This window comes from Sorghum bicolor, chromosome 10 (genome assembly GCF_000003195.3).
Source record: "Sorghum bicolor cultivar BTx623 chromosome 10, Sorghum_bicolor_NCBIv3, whole genome shotgun sequence".
NCBI lineage: Eukaryota > Viridiplantae > Streptophyta > Magnoliopsida > Poales > Poaceae > Sorghum > Sorghum bicolor.
The window spans coordinates 48,177,571-48,194,305 of record NC_012879.2 but is presented as its reverse complement, the minus strand read 5'-3'; the positions used below and the strand labels follow the sequence as shown (position 1 = coordinate 48,194,305).

The window sequence follows — 16,735 nt, the reverse complement described above, 5'->3', positions numbered from 1 at the left end:
ACTAAACTTTAATTGGCTAAACTTTAGCCAACTAATTTGTTATCTAAATTTTTGAACTTGTTTGTTTGTTTGGCTGAAAAGCCATGATTGAAAGTATTGTTTGCTGATTTATTGTTAAAGAAAAACACTGGTGAACCATTGGCAGATAAGCGAACATGCTCTAACTCTAGTTCTAGGATCAAACAGTTGTCCAGGGATCACGGATCAGACAAGCACTAAACTACGCTGTTTTTAGGCTCTGTTTAGTTCTCCATCCAAAATTTTTTCATCCATCCCATCGAATCTTTGGACACATGTATGGAACATTAAATGTACATAAAAAATAAACTAATTACACAGTTTGGTTGAAAATTACGAGATAAATCTTTTAAGCCTAGTTACTCCATGATTAGCCTTAAGTGCTACAGTAACCCACATGTACTAATGATATATTAATTATGCTTAATAGATTTGTATTGTAGTTTTCTGGCGAGTTATGTAATTTGTTTTTTTATTAGTTTCTAAAAATCCATCCCGACATCCTTCCGACACATCCGGTGTGACATCTAAAAAAAATTTTCATCTCTAATCTAAACGGGGCCTTAGGGGACCTGGCTGGGGACACACATGGGCAGGCGGGAAGACCTTCTGACCACACGGAGAATAAAAATATCCTAACATACATAAAAAGAGATATATTATGAGACATAAGCTCAAAGCATTCTATTAGGAGCCTCTCCTAATCATGCATATGAGGAGCCTACGGCATACACTATGACATCAGATCCCGAGACGCTTGAATAATGTATGAGCAAGTATGGTCATCTGAGTCCATGCCGGAAGACGTTGATAAGCCTACAGTGATGTAGTGCATGCACGCCGTAGCAGTGTGCCTGGAGATGGTTGGCGAGCAATCTGCTTCGAGACGGTTGCAGGCTTGCAGCGACCGTCAGTCTTTCATGCTCTCCCGTCGTCTCTGGGCACAATGTTGTGACATCCTTTATCTCACAGGTACGGGCACCGTATCACACAAGCTTATCTCTATCCTCCTGTATGACTTTAGACAACCACATCTACTCATACATTATTCAAGCGCCTCGAGACCTAGTATCAAAGTGTATCCTGTAAGTTCCTTGCATGTATTATTAGGGGTTTTTAGTGCACGCTTTTAGCTGATGATGTCTCGTAATACATTAGCCTGTGCATATTGGGTCTTCCGGCCAGTACCACTGATAATCCCGGAGTGTGGGACAGGGTCAGGTAGCGCAAGAACTCGAAACAGTCTCGGACTGACACGGCCCCAACCGCGCGCGAGCGGCGAGGGCGCCGTAGAAAGCTCGGTCGGTCAGTCGGTGATTCCTTCAGCTTGCGCCCTGGCGGCTGACAGCATTTCCCCTTCTCCGGAGCCGCAGGAGGTACACAAAATTCGTCGCTCTGCTCTGCTCTCCTCTCGGCGGGTGGGTGGGTAAGAAACGGTAGACCTCTCGTCCTCTCCTATGACCCGATTGCAGATCCAACCCCAAATCCGCAATAGTTGTCTCATAGGATCCATTCGTTCTTGCTTCTATTCTGCACAGAAAAATTTCATGGAGATAGATATCCAACCTAGCTAGGAGACATCGGTCCTGCCAATTTTTTTTTTTTTTTTTTTTGTGAGTGTCTTTTTCATTCAAGAGGTCTATTATCTCTGCAATACCAGCCAGAGCATTTTCAGTGTCATAGTGTGCTATGTGCACCGGATATAAGTTCTTGTGATGTTCATATGTTTCAATCTTCAGCAGTTGAGCAGATGCATATACAGACACACAGTACCACAATTAGATTCTGTTGGTCAAATGTGCTACTACTAGTAGTAGTAGTAGTAGTTTTCATGAACTTTGTGTTTGTTTGTATTGAGGAGGAAATGGTAGTGGCTGCCAATTTTCGACCAACATTTGGTGGCATGCAAGTACATCTTACTTCGCCTGTAGATGTTTACATCTTCTCTATCCAGGTTATCTTTGTGCCTTGTATGTCGGTAATGTGCGCAGACCGCAGATGTAGGATTATAATATTTGGGCTGCAACGTGGTTTTGATAAGAAATTAATGAACACTTAATCTGTTTGGTAGTTATTGGTTATGCTGATTTGAGGATGATGTGATGGGATCACCAAAGCATGTTCCTGTCTTTACACTAAAGTCATTAAGGTGTCCAACTCCTGCCTCTGATCCCAGTATTTGTTCCATAATCTAATACATCGGTGGTGTCCTTCGATACACACAAATAAGATTATAATGTACTGCTTGTTATTATTATCATTAGTGCTGCAATTGTAGATAAGAATAAATGGTTGATGAAGTGATAAAAAAAGTTCAAGCAGATATTTCCTCAAAGCTTTAAACATGGAGAGGCCACAGGTCAACATGAAAGTTACTTGTTCATTTGGTTTTACATCAATATTGTTTTCTAAGAACATATTTGTACATCAATATTGCCTTCAAAAAACTGGAAGAATGCTGAGTACCAGCTATTAGCACCAAAGTAAACATCAAATCGGGTTTAGAGAAATTTAGGTCCCTGAAGAACCAGGATACACAGTTTTATTTAGTACTATAACACAGCTCTTCTGCATGCCCCAGAAAAGAAAATTGATGTTCCTGGAGAGCCAGGATTTCCTTTTCTCCGAGTTTTTTTCTGCCTTTTGCCCTTTCCCAGTTATGAAGGAGCAAGTACAGTTTGACAGTCCCAATTGTTTCATGCTTGTCTTAATGGTGAACAATCAACTTAAGCCAACTACATATATATTTTTATTATTTTCTTTGTGTATTATCCATTAGAGAGAGTGATTAAATCTCGTCATTACTTTATTCTTCTGTTGATATGAGTTACTGTGAGGTGTTATTTTCAACAAAAAAAACAAAGGAGTGCAAGGCTGTTCAGCTGTGCTTACAAACCTCATGGAGTTCCCTCCAAACAAATGGTGCACGGATTCTGCAAATAGGAAATTCATAAATATTTTTTTCTTGAACACCCAAGAGAGCTTCATATCTTTCTATTACTTTTTTCAAGAATGTGCATTGCACGTGTTTCACTAAGAGGCGCTAGGCAAAGTTTACAGGTGCGACTAAACAAAGAGAACAAACAGCTAGAGTCCAAACTATCAACTACAATTACAAAGACCATCCGAGAGGTCTAGGAGAAAGAAATAGGCTGATGCAAATGGTTACAAGGAGGGTAACCATGAGGTAGTGGTGCCTAAACATCAAGCCAGAGGGCTAAGCTAACGTGCTTGATCTGGTAGCAAGAAGCCTAACGACAATCTCTTTGCCTCTTCTTTAATCTTCTCCACTAGCTGGGGTGGCCAAAGCAAAACTGCCCGAAATACCTGTGCATTCCACTAATTCCAAACTCTCAAACATGTCAGCAGGCATGACTAAATTGAAGCGGCAAGAGAAAGAAGAATAAGAACCTTACCCTCACTTAGAAGACAAGGAGCAGGCTGCTGTACTGAAGTTCATGAATTTTGTTACCCTTAGAGTTTGCAGATTGGCTGTTTGATTATAGACCTGATTGCATTTGCGCTTTTGTTTGTATGATTGCTATGTGCAAAGTGGTTATTCATTCTATTATCCATAGCTAGCATAGTTAGTTAAAGTGTCAAACTGTTAACAAAATGTTGAAGGTATCATGCTATAGAAGGCACATTGAATTGTTATGCTGCTGCTTTTCTTAAAATAAACAATTCTGTTTAGATCTTCATTGTTTATTAATTATTCGGCTTAAAATTTGATGCTTCAAATTATGTGAAACTTTCAAGAATCGGGAAAACATAATGATCTGATTTCATGATTTTATTCATCAAATCTTATCTGGATAGCTGTAACAATCAGAGTATTGACCCTTTATTTTGTAGGTCCTTACATGGGGCCACGGTAGCTGGATTATGTTTGTCTATCATAGGTAGTTAGGTACATGCCAGGAATGTGTTTGCTTATCTTCACCTCTTCTTAGCTTGTCTACTATTGTAAGGTGCCTTGCACACCTGGAGTTACCTAGGACTAAAACAACTCTACACAACTGTTTCTTTATAAACATTTCTCATTTGCAACTAGGAATGAAAGATACTCACCAAATTATTTCACTAGTTGGATCATTGGATGGCATTACATGATTGTATATACTAAATACTCTTCTGCTGCACCTTGATAACCTGATCCTACAATGAAGGAAAGAGGATTGTTTAAAAGAGAACTAGTTTATAACTTCATTTATTCAGTAGATGGATGGCTACATGATCAAACAGGTAGGCTATAAAAAAACTTCTTTAGTCAGTGAGGTGTTTATTTCTTCTATTTGAACAATTACCTTTCATTCACTTTATTCTTGACTTGTTTGGCATGATGTGCTTTTTAAGGCACAACATTAAGTAAGAAATACTGCTCCCATTATGACTTTTAGGTTTGCACTACACAATACTGGTAAAAGCATTCTCTACATAGTCTTTTACAAAGGTGCTTGAACAGGATCCATATGCAATACCTTTTATTGCATTAGCCATTCCCATCATTGCCTGCAAATAGCACTCTGATGCAAGAGAACGAACCCAGGGTTATACCGAATGGCAGGGCAATTCTCCTTTGGCAGGGATGGCGATAGCGCTGTGCATTCTCCAATGCCTGCTATGTTGGCCTCCATGCCAGAGGAGAACCGCACTGTGATTCTTACCCTGAACACTGCATAGCCATCGTTGATCTCTGTTGGTTTTGTTTTTTGAGAAAGTCCTTTCACTCTTCTTTAATTTGCTCCTCATTCTTTTTTGTGCTCACTCTGTTTCTTGCCTTGCTCTGTATGTTGCCATTGCAAATATATAGGGCCGAGACAGGCAAGCAATATCTGGATATGCTTCTGGATATACTTCCAAATCAGGACAATCCTTTCAGGAGGTATTCTTCTACCCCCTACCTTTTTTATTTTACTCTCCCTTGTTCTCTTGGCCTCTTGCCATCTCACCTGAAAGGCATAGGGCTCTTTTAGCCATTTTATTCTCTGTCACTGTTGTTGGAAAAGAAGATTGATGCCAAATAAGCCACTTCTACAGATGATACATTTTGCATTAGGGACCAACCATAATCTATTAGACTATTACTACCAGAATCAAAATCCTCTATCTGGTTATTTTGTACAAACTGGTTACTGTCTCTATTAGATTGGTCAAGTTACCTTATTTTAGTTTCTAGGTCGTTTCTTTCTTGTAATCAGGTTACTGGATTACTGATGGAGTTACCTAAAGTTCTCATTGTAGCAATTCATTGCTAATAGCTATTGTCTTCATATATCCATTTGTGGATTAAAATTGAAAAATTATAAAGTAATTAATACTATATCTTTTACAAATTCTGTTGGATGCCAAACTTGCTACTATGAGTGTGTTGAGACATATTTATATTGCTTGAACTTGAACACAAGTGCCTATGGACCTATGGTACTAACCAGTAATAACTACTTTTTGGCCATTGCAAAAACAAGATTTGTATCGTGCCAAAGAACTAGTGCTCATTCTGTCTGGAAAAGCTTGGAAATTGCATGCTTGTAATGGGAAAACATATGCACTGATCCACCATCTTCTTCAGTCAATTCATATGTCTGCTCCCCTAATTACATATACATCAATACATGCATTGAATAAGCACAATCTGATTGTATTGTATTTGTTTTATGCAATGAAGGCCCATTGATGCTATGCTTTGTCATGGAACATTCCCTTGGATCTACTCATTTGGTGCTGTTCAAAGCAGCCTAAGTTGAAGAATCCAGTAGGTATTTGATTCCATGAGCTTTTTAAGTTTTTAGATAGGATGCACCTCTTGCAACTTGAGCTGCTGCGGGAGTCGAAAGGCCGCGTAACACTTAAATATATAAAATCTTGGATTCTATCCTGAGATAATCGTTTATATACTTCTTGAATCTTAATGTCTAATTAAATCTCTGGTCCCTAAATATGCCATCTGTTTCTGCTGTCTTGTTAATTATAAGTTCTAACCAACAGTTATGGCTGACTACATTCTTTAAGTTTTTTTCTCTCTCAAGAAATATCATTGAATAATTTGTAATACATATTTCTGTATCTATTAAAAAATATAGAAAGCAAGTTTATGTTTTATTAAATCGTTGGTTCCTAAATTGCCATTTGTTTTTGCTGAATTTTTTCTTGTTTATTATAAGTTAACCAGCAGTTATCGCTGACTACTTTTTTCAGTTTTTTGTGTCAAGAAGTACCTACTATTGACTAATAATTTGTAAATTCATATTTTCTGTATTTACTAGAAATTGCACAGAGTAAAAAGAAAATGGCATACAGCGGGAATCATTATTATGACATGTCCATCTCACCTATAATAAGTCAAGGGTGAATGCGGGAGACCAGCTACAAATTGTAAAGAGATCCCATGGTGAGGAGAATAGATTGAAATTCGATTAATTTCAGGGAAGTGAAAATCAGCAAGATAGACAAGAAAATGGCACAATAGCATCCCACCATATGAAGAGCGCATGACAGGAGCTTTTGTTGTTCGAGTACAGAAGGAGAAGAGGGAAACATCCACCCTTTGTATACATTGAGCGTCTGAAGATGGCAAGTACTACAAACTGGTGTGACATATTACAGCAATTGTAAGTCACTCACTATGTTCACTATTGCAAATGCATACTTCCGGCATGAGGGAGATGCCAGTGGTGCCTGGAAAAATATGCTTCTTTTGATCTGAAAAATATGCCAAGTACCACAGCTGACAAGCAAAGAGAGAAGAGAAGATCACGCGGATATGCTGATACCAGCTTCCATGCCATGCTGTCAAATCTAGCAACAGTTCTATGCATATAAATACTGCATTGATCTAACTTCGGATGCAACAAGGCAGTCATCAGGGAAGCCAAATAAGCAGAGTGCCGTAGTGCACTGCCGTCTCCCGTGTGCAAGCATATGCGAGTCGAGGATTACCGGGCCATTTCTCCTTGGGCAGAGTAATTGAATTTTACTTTGCTGGATCCGGTTTGCTCTGCCAAAGGAGATTTGCCCAGCAATCCACATTTGTAATATTTTAGTAACACGGTTATCATTGTTGGTAGAATGTATTGCTTATGTGTGCTTTGTCCAATGCATGTGTGCCTGTTTGGGTTCGTACACTTGCGCTTTTATGAAAATCCTAATATTCAATTGCTATTCCATCTAGTCTTGAATTAGTCATAGTTTTTTTTATGAGAAAAAATAAGGATTTCTGCAAGCTTTAAAAAGAAGTAAACTATTAGCATAGTTTTTCTCCTTTTCAGACAATACATGCAAAAGATTCTAGATTTTACTCATTCTTATTACTCATGTATGCAAAAGCTTAACTTGAAATCTTGTCTTACTTTCTCCTATAGATTATTAAGTACACATGCATACATGAGTAATAAATTTATATTTTGTGTTTTAAAAAATTATTCCATTAATGGCTCATGTAAAGGATACTAACAAATTACTTAAATTATATTAATTTTGTTGATAACAATTTTTTATGCTACGCTTCTACTCTGTTAGTTCCAAATTGTAAATTGCTTTGGCTTTGGTCTAAGTGAAACTTCTCTAACTTTAACGAGCATTTACATCATCAAGTTAGTTTTATCCAATTCAACATGCAGTATGTGCTGAGAGTGTACTTATTTGGTATTTAGTATTGTAGGTGTCAATGTATATTTTATAAATTTGGTGAAATTTAGAGAAGCTTAACTTGTCAAAGTCAAATGGCTTATAAAAGCGTAGAATGGCAGATCTTCAATATTCTGATCATCATGTCCGAAATGAAAGAGTTCGTCGACACGAAGTGTGTTGCATGGCAGATCTTCAATATTCTGATCATCATGTCCGAATGAAGACTGAAGAGGCGCCATTGGGTTACGGAATGGCCGCGTCACATGTCGGACAGAATATAAGATCTCAATCTTGAAAAGGTACGGCTCCTTTAGCTTCTTTGATGCGCATCTTTGTGATTGAATGGATACTTGGACTGAAAGCCTTTTCCTACAGGTTCTAGTCTCTGGATATTTGCAAAAGCATTAGTGAACTACTGAACTATCAATGGGCAATGCAACTTTTTTTTTGGTTCCTAATAACATCCATTTCCAAATACTTGACACTCTTGTCTACTTTACTGGTTCTAAAATACTTGGCATTTTACGGTTCCGAAATTCGCTTCCCCATTTTCCTGCCAAAATGTACTTAAGAACCCGTTTAGATCCTTAGAAATGAGATCCATTCCAAAAATTTGAATCTAGGCACAAATCCAACAGGTTGGCGTTGTGTATTTGTGGGTGCAGAACACAAATAGAGGTGGAGGTCAATAGGATCTACACAGGCCAATATCTAAACTTTTGCAAAGTGCTAGAATATCGTATTCCAAGCCAAATAGCTAGGTCCACAAAGAATATATTTCAATTCAACTAAATGGAAGTATCCAAACAGGCCATTATATGAATTTTAGAAACATTAAAGGTATCTGTATAGAGGTCTTTTAGTGATCTCCCTAAGGGTAAACTTGTTCGAGATTTGTCGGCTTAGTCCTTCGGAAGTGCTTATAGGGGTAGGGTGTATGTGTGTTTATAAGGGTAAATATACGTGCGTGTTTAGGCGAATGCGTTGTATTGTGTAATTCTAAAAAAAAATCTTCAAACAGGTGTTAGTAATTTTGGTTGCATGGATTCTCCCTTCCAAATTGGGCCTTTGAAGGTGGGCTCGTCGATTGGAATAAAGTTGACATATGTGCTCTGCGTGTTTGCTTTTGCGACCCTTTTTGCTGGCCTCCGTGGATAGATCTGTTGATGCCTAAGGACTAGTTGAACAAAGAAGCATGTCCTGCTGGATATACCTTTCATCAGTCTATATTTTTCTATAAGACACATTAAACTTTAAAATCTTTGATCAATAATTGAACTAATAAATTTTAATAATTATATACAAGATTGATACAAACATACTCCATCCGTGTAACACCCAAAATTTTATTCCTTTAAAATAGATGAATTGAGTTTAAATTATTTAATTTTTGTGAGCACCAAAATATGGGAAAAGTAAATAATTTTTGGAGAAATTAAAATTAAATATAAGTTTAGAGTAACATTTTGTGTTGCATTCATGCTGGTGCATTTTCTTTTTGTGATGTGTGGTTTTGAACAAAAGAGTTTGAATTCAAATTACATTTTAAAAATGAGTTTGAAAATTGTTTTGGAAAAATAAAAAAAGAAAAACCTTTCTTTTGCCCTCCCCCTTCTTCTTTCGGCCTGTTTCGGCCCAGCTCCCCCCGCGCCCTCTTTTCTCCTTCCTGGGCCGTGGCCCAGCCGGCCACCTCCTTCCCCTTCCCCTCTCTCTCTCTCTCACCCGCTGACAGGCCGGGCCCGCCTGTCATCCCTCTCCTTCAACCGCCCCCGCCACCTCCCTCTCTCCCAATGCTGGAAACCGTAAGCCCCCCGCTCCCCCTCTTTCCCCCACGCCTCGGACGTTTTGAAGAGCCCCGCGCGTGAGCTGCCCTCTCCCTTCCCCATTTCCCCCTCACCTGGCCTCTGCTCTCGTCCTTGAGCGCTCAAAGAAACCGCCGCCGGAGCGCCGCCGTCGACCGCGCATCGCCGGGCGTTTCGAGCCGCCTCTGCCCCCGTTTCTCGTCGTGGTGAGCGCGCTGCACCTTCCTCTTCTTCCCCGACCCTTTCCCATGGATTTTAGCGCCCTCTAGTGGCCTTCCCATGAGCACCGACGGGGCCGGCCATGGCGCCACCGTCGGCCGCCGTGCAAGCCACTTCCCCCGGCCGCGTTTTACCCTGTGCTAGACTCCCCTCGCCCTCCTCTCTCTCCCGGGGCAATCGGTTTGTGAAATGGTGCACCGTAGCGCCCGAACGGCTTACTTTGGCGACCTTGCTCGCCGCCGCCCTCTTCCTCCTCTCCGGCGGCCGCGCCCTCCCTTTTCCCTCTCTTATTTCCTTCTTCTAATCCTGGCCGTCCATCGCGAGATCAACGACCCTGGATGATCCATACCCCTTCGGGGTCACATTTGCTAAAGAGACCCCGTCCTTTTTCCAAATTCTGCCCGCCGTCCTCGGTCAACTCAAAATTCAGATTAAAAAATGATTTAAATTCCATTTTCGATTTCCAATTAATTATAGATTTGCCACTGCATTGTTTTGGCCATAAAATATTCGTTTTAGCTCCGATTTGACCCGTTCGAATTGCGTTAGATTCATAATTGAATTCTCTACATGTTAGTACCACTGTTACTGCAGTTTGCAACTTTCTGTTTTTAGGTTTAGGTTTAATTAATTAAATGGCTATAGGAAATCGCCGTAAATTCGTAACTTGGTCATTTTAGTTCCGATTTTCGTGATCTTCGTATCTATGTGATCATAGCAAAACGTAGGTTCTGTTTTTAAACATTTTATTTTGTTTTGATCTGCTGGTGTACTGTTCTAATTAAAGGATTGTTTTCTTGTATGTTTGGAACATGGATGTGTGTTGTTGTGTGATGTCGATCGAACGTAGACGGTGACGTGACCGTGAGTGATCCGTTTTACTCCAAGGAGCAGCAGGACCAGCAACAGCTTCCCTTCACCGAAGGCAAGTATAACATGGGTTTCCCTTGTACACCTATTCACCTAATTAATTACGCATCTGCATATGTCTAATTATGATAACCTAAGGACATCATAGCTACCTGACTATATAATTATGACACCTATGGGTGGATTACATATGAGTAGCTTTGCTAGTGATCTAATTAATTGAGACTTCACTGTCCTTCTGACTTTATTAAATATGATGACAAATGATGGGAAAAGGGCTATGGTGCAATTGACTTCGGTCAGGTTGACCTAGACCCTCCGTAAGGACTTCTCTGTAAGCGACTATCCGGGACATACAGTGCAACCGTGATTGTTATATGGCTCTAACTTTAGTTCAGTAGTAGGATCTCATCTAGCTGGTTAGAGGTTACCCGAAAGGGCGCAAGAGGAGCTTGCCACTTTGGGTATAGAACTGCTTCTATTTCTATTTCTGTTTCTATGTGTATAGCCGTGATGGAAATGTGCCATAGAAAAGGGTTTCTCTATATCTGCCTGCTGAGGGAACCTCGCAGCCCTAACCGGTTAGACGAGGCCTATGGAAGGCTTCATAGTGTTTCCTATCCGCTCACCTTGGTAGTGTTAGTGGGTTTTGCAAACTCCGGGCATATGGGTAACATGACTTATGGGAAAAGTGCACATCTCTGCGCAGAGTTTGATCAAACTGGTATACTAGCCGTGCTCTCGGACATGAGCGGCCTTGGACCCTTACGGAATAGTTGGGTGTGAATGGTATTGGGAATGACTTGTGAAAATATGACGCATTGATCGTGATGATTAATGTGGTTTAACCGTGATGGTGATGGTGTTAGCCGTGAAGGTTAACAGTGTTATTATCATGTACACATGTGGGTTAATTGGAATCTAAGCATAATTTATGATTAAATAGGATTAAAATATTGACCAATTAAAATGCTAACAGCAGTAGCCAGTGTCTGACCTTTTTGAGCCGCATAAAATCCTATGTTATGCTTGCGGAGTACGAGATGTACTCACGCTTGTCTCTATATTTCTTTTTGATGAAAATCCCGGATGGGTAATAGATGACAGCTTCTATGAGAAATTCCCGGAGGACTTCTAGGTTGGCGATCCACCAGTTGGTCGTCCCTGTATTGGAGCTACCAAGTTATAGTTAGATATGAGTTTATTTCCGCTTGTTACCAGACTTTGATGTTCGTGGATGTATTATTCGCTATGTAAGACACTTGTGATGATACTCTTGTAAGTTGTCGATTTGTGTGCGCGAGTATTCCTGGGGCGCACATGAGATTTATTGTACTTCAATTTATCCTTAAATTTGGGTGTGACAATCCGTTCAAAGTTATAAGTTGTTTTGATTTTTTCTATAACAGAAGTACTGTTCAATTATCATGAATTTATAAATATTAATAATATGACTTAAAATAAATAAATAGACAAATTGAGAAACCGTGTCATTTTCTACACATAATAGCTCGGGAATTCTCCGGTGCCTCACGATAGCCACGTCATCCCGGTTACTGTTTACGAAAAAAAACGCTCGTCTTTGTCTCCTGATCTGGTCCCAGCCCCTCCCCCTCATCTCGACAAAAAAAAAAAAAGACAACCCACGGCCTCCTCTCGACCCCTCGCTCACTCCGTCTCCCCATGCCGGCCTCTCCCAACGCGGCGGCCACGACGGCGCGCCTCCCCCGGCGATCTGTGCTCCCGCCGCCCCTTCCTTCCTCTCCCTCTCCCCCGATGTGGCGGCATGGAGTCCGGGCCCCAGCGGCACCACCTGACCGCGGGGCGTCTTTGCGGCGCGACGATGTCCTCAGGCTACGACGGAGCACCGCCTGTGTGACCTGTCGACGCTCATCCCCGGCCACGGCAGGGCATCAACAGGGCTTTCCGAGCAGGGCCCTTCGGTGGCTGGCGGCGCGGGTGTTCTCCGAGGCAGGCTCCTCGAAACCCTAGGTTTACGTGCTCGCGGACACCGCTGTCCAGTGCCGGGCTCGGGCGCGGTAGTCTCATCGATGACCACGAGAGCTCCAGCATGAGCAGGCCTCCGCCACCGCCGTACTAGCGATGGCCGTGGTTGTCACCTTCGATTTTGGAACAGCGGCGTGGGCCATGTACCCTACGCTCAGGTTTCCTCTCATCTTTTTATCTAGGACTCTCTATTTGCCTTGTTCCTCAGGTAAACCAGCTATACTATAGCCTCTCTTTTTATTCATTTTTTTGTGTCCTCTATCCTTAAATATTCGCACTAATTTAGGGAAACATAAGAATAGTGCTAGAGACCTAACTATGAGCTCAATAAGCGAGATTGGGTTCACATGCGCTCAATAGCATCCTAATTTGCTGTGATGCTACAATCTTGGTGGCTTCCACATTTTTCTTCACTTACAGCTTCTCTATATGGCTAAGTTTTTTTTTTCTCAAAGCGGCTATCTATATTAATACATAAATATCTGCACTGCATTGGGGTCATCCTGGATGAGAAATTTTAGATATCATGTGACTAAGAAAGTAGTTTTTTAGTCCGCGCATGCCACATGTTGTCTCCTAGAGTGTTGTCCTGCATATATGTTGAATTTTTGACACCACAATACTTTGCTTCTTAGGTAATTAATTGTTATCCATATTTAGTTCATCAAACCTCCTCAAACGGTCAAACTAATTGTTTAAATTTGAGTTATGCAATTAGATGCTTTCTGCTCAAATTTTTGGTCTCAAATAAATTATTGCTCCATAATTATTTACCCAACCCTCTAGAAAGATAGAGCCCAAAACAATTACTAATTTGGCAATGCCATTTTTGGATTAATCTGTCTCATCTCTCAAATTTTGCTTACTACCTTGCAGGAAAGAAACTCCTTTACCTAGAAAGAGTGTGCACCTTCTCTTACATTGTTAGTTGGATTAATCACTGCTGCCACAACATTTGGTTAATCGGCCTATGATTTTTCTGTTGCACCTGTTCTTTCAGATGTCTCTGTTCTGCTCTCTGAACTTCCCAGTATGTCTGGGTGAATTACCAATACATAATCAAGCTATTCATGAAGCTCAAAAGCCATCAGAGGATATCACCGATAGCCTCGAGGTCGCTGGTGTTGGAGCCTTCAATTCAGTCGAAAGAGTAAGTCATGATGCAGAGTTCATCACATGATGCAGGCTACATTTGATTACTGAAAGGAGCTACCATTCCATTCCAAGAGTCGTCAATTTGATTTACACCTCTTCTAAGACATTACACTCCATCTAACCATTGCAATGTTCACTATTTTAAATGGCCTATTGTGCTTACGGGGTCAGTGAACCTTTGCTGAACCGTGTGGGTTCTTATGCAGCTGATGCCTTCCTTGTTCAAGCTGGAGATCCAGAGGTACCGCCTTAGGGTTTTTCCAATCACAACAACTGTCAAAATTGGTATAGTACACTATTTTTGGGTGCGCTCTACCATAACCTTCTTATGAAAATTCCTTTTTTCATAGTCATACATGTTTACAGTTGTTTTAGCTTAATGAAATAATACATTGTACATTGCTGGTGCATATAGATGTACGCCTGTATCATGGATTGAGTATGAGTGCAGGGCTATATTTATTAACAGCTGACCTAAGGTGTAGTGAGCCACAGGATCACGTTGTTTGACCTTTTATTTGAATGTTCTTTACAAGTTGTTTGCTGTTGCGTAAAATCAGAGGCATTGTAGTTTTTTTAGATTCAGGCATATATCTGACTGTAATACCTTAGTATTTCTTAAACTTAATGTTGTACTAAATTCCAAACCATAGTGCATGCATGCCTGAATGCAGGGGTGACAGACCTAGCAAAAGAAACACCAGATATGTTACAGTCAGAAAGCTTTTGTCATTCATTCTACATATATTGTAAAAAAACTCCATTTTAGTTGTTGTACGGTTTGGGATTCCGTAACTTTTCTTAATTTAGCAACATCTAACTGCCAAAGGCAAAGGGTTTTGAATATAGCAGTTATTTTGAGAAAACTGGCTCAGTGATTGGTTCCAATACTTTAATATTACTGACTGAACCTGGTTATGAACCATTTTCAGCTAACAAAATAATGTATATGGGACAGGTTGATAAACCATTTTGAATATGCACCAATACTGGACCTCCTCTAAAGAAAAGAAGACCGTGTGGGTGCATCGGCAATTCATATATTTTTTTAACCATCCACAAAGGAACCTTTTTTATAGCACCAAAAGCCTCATGAAGCTATTATGGTAGTTTTAGACCTCCGGTGGTATTTACTTTGCATAATCACATGAATTATTCATTTCATAGTTTCAACATTGGAGGATCAATGGTCATGGTTCACTTTATATTACTGTAGGTTTCAAAGGGCCACCAGGTTTGACAACCTCAGGTAGGTTTCAATCGTCAATGATGAACTTGGTGCTAATAGAAATTTAAGAAAACCTTCGTGTGCACCTCTACCTGTTTGCTTCTCGTGAAATTGTTGGTTTAGAATTTGATAGTTCATACGTAATTCAACTACTGATAGTGAAGTCAACTGTCTGCATAACTTCATTTTTTATCTGCTTAAATTTACCAAAGCTTGATATGATTATTTCTCCGGTGCAAACATAAGAAGAGTTCCAGTTTTGTGCACAACTCAAAAGAAGCTATGTGAAAGTTGGCAGGATCTAGCTGTTGTCACAAAATTTCCATCTCAGAGGTACTTCTCAAGGTCATAATTTAAAAATGTAGATGAGTTCCTGAGCTTCAGAGATTGAATCGACCCCATACTAACATCCATATAACATCATCATGTCTTATCAGATGATACCAGGTACTGGGCAAGAAGCAACTCAACTGAATACGAACCTGGCTGTAAATCCGACCGCAGCATCAACTACTAATCGCTCTTCCACAATTTTAGCAAGCTGTTACGACATCCTTGTCTCTACTTTATTTAGTGGACTACCGAGTTAAGAACCTCCTTGTATTGTATAATATTACTACCCATCGTTATCGCTATACCATCTACGATATATGCCATATAAATGTAACCTTCCATGGATTTTACCCATATAACAATCTATGTACTAAATAAAACTTCACCTTTTATCCAGCATAAGTTAGTCGAACATGCGCGCGAGGGCGCGCGCCAGCTACTAGTATTCAGTACTAACTTGGGTTTCTCAAGCGTCAAGTTGGAGCGCGTGGACTTTGCAACGATTCTAAAAAAAAAAACAAATGTGATGGAAAGGTTGGAATTGTATGAAGATATCTTTTTTTCCACACGGAGCCTTAGGCTTTTCTTCAATGGCTCAACGAAATCGTCTCTTCCAGTCCAGTTACTGTTCAAAAAAACATCATCCCCGAAGCAGGGGATAATCTGGGCCTCCTGGTGGTTTTAGCAAATGGGCCTCTGGAAACAAATTTGCCCCCGTCTCTTGATTGCAGTGTACCAAAACGGCCTTTTGACAAACTAGCCTTATTATTTTTAAAACAAAACTGAGAATAGAAGATGGTCTTGATGATTAAAACAGTTCTCTTGCACGTCACACGTGAAGTGACCTAAGAATTACTAGTTGATTTGCTTGGAAACACTACAAGATTGATACGCGATCGAGTAGGTTAGGTGATAAGTCACATCGTTCATTCCGGCAACTAATAATTCTCTGTTTTGTTTAATCTTGGAGTGTTTCCAACACATCCATATCTAACTCAGAGTCTGCACAGTGGTCATTTCTAAATAAATAAAATCCAGATCTTATAATGGTGACTGCTTACGTTAGCGATTGCTCCTTGTCTCCAATATATACTACAAGGGTTGGATTACGATGATGATTACATCCCGGCACGGTATACAGCACACATCACCATGCTTGCAATTGCTAAGAATAATAAGAGAATTAGTAGGATTTAGAGACTTCAGAGAAAACATATTAACACAACAATTCATAATCCATATATAACCTTAGACCAACTCCAACTGTTTGCTAAAAGTACTTGGCATCCTAAGATTTTTGCCAAAACCACAAAAAACAGCCTCCAACAAGTTGACAAAACTACTTGGCAATTTTGTGAGCTTGACAAAATTTCCCCTTCACTTGGCAAATATGCAAGTCCTCCGTCACTTGGCATCACGTGTATCCCAATTTGCCAACTAGTTTTGCCAACTTGTTGGAGACTCAATTTTGTGA

General features: G+C 40.2%; 2 protein-coding genes across 35 annotated transcripts; both read left to right on the top strand.

The window, feature by feature from the left end:
* On the top strand, positions 833 to 7,184 carry LOC110431229. 13 transcript variants are annotated; one of them, XM_021450027.1, is made up of 5 exons: positions 833 to 990; positions 1,234 to 1,394; positions 4,832 to 4,903; positions 5,687 to 5,773; positions 6,445 to 7,184. In XM_021450027.1, exons 1-4 carry the CDS (start codon positions 852 to 854, stop codon positions 5,693 to 5,695), a joined length of 381 nt encoding a protein of 126 aa, XP_021305702.1. In that variant the 5' UTR covers positions 833 to 851; the 3' UTR covers positions 5,696 to 5,773; positions 6,445 to 7,184. The 13 variants fall into 13 exon arrangements, 8 of the variants coding, with proteins under 8 accessions (XP_021305702.1, XP_021305699.1, XP_021305700.1 ...); XM_021450024.1 differs by having other exon boundaries at positions 6,285 to 7,184; XM_021450025.1 differs by having other exon boundaries at positions 5,687 to 5,777.
* On the top strand, positions 12,147 to 15,657 carry LOC110431247. 22 transcript variants are annotated; one of them, XR_002448652.1, is made up of 6 exons: positions 12,147 to 13,695; positions 13,907 to 13,985; positions 14,659 to 14,826; positions 14,917 to 14,949; positions 15,178 to 15,261; positions 15,366 to 15,657. XR_002448652.1 is itself a non-coding variant. In XM_021450118.1 (5 exons), exons 2-5 carry the CDS (start codon positions 13,546 to 13,548, stop codon positions 15,278 to 15,280), a joined length of 363 nt encoding a protein of 120 aa, XP_021305793.1. In that variant the 5' UTR covers positions 12,147 to 12,703; the 3' UTR covers positions 15,281 to 15,657. The 22 variants fall into 22 exon arrangements, 4 of the variants coding, with proteins under 4 accessions (XP_021305793.1, XP_021305792.1, XP_021305791.1 ...); XR_002448654.1 differs by having other exon boundaries at positions 15,175 to 15,261; XR_002448656.1 differs by lacking the exon at positions 14,659 to 14,826 and having other exon boundaries at positions 15,175 to 15,261.

Bases quoted from the DNA above. Each gene is read 5' to 3' on its own strand.
- LOC110431229 (XM_021450022.1), top strand. From the start codon at position 852: ATGCACGCCGTAGCAGTGTGCCTGGAGATGGTTGGCGAGCAATCTGCT. The intron at 991-1,233 runs GTACGGGCACCG...AGTGTGGGACAG, and splicing joins TGACATCCTTTATCTCACAG to GGTCAGGTAGCGCAAGAACT. The intron at 1,445-4,831 runs GTAAGAAACGGT...GCAAATATATAG, and splicing joins TCCTCTCGGCGGGTGGGTGG to GGCCGAGACAGGCAAGCAAT.
- LOC110431247 (XM_021450116.1), top strand. From the start codon at position 13,516: ATGATTTTTCTGTTGCACCTGTTCTTTCAGATGTCTCTGTTCTGCTCT. The intron at 13,696-13,906 runs GTAAGTCATGAT...GTTCTTATGCAG, and splicing joins CCTTCAATTCAGTCGAAAGA to CTGATGCCTTCCTTGTTCAA. The intron at 14,950-15,179 runs GTAGGTTTCAAT...ACATAAGAAGAG, and splicing joins ACCAGGTTTGACAACCTCAG to TTCCAGTTTTGTGCACAACT.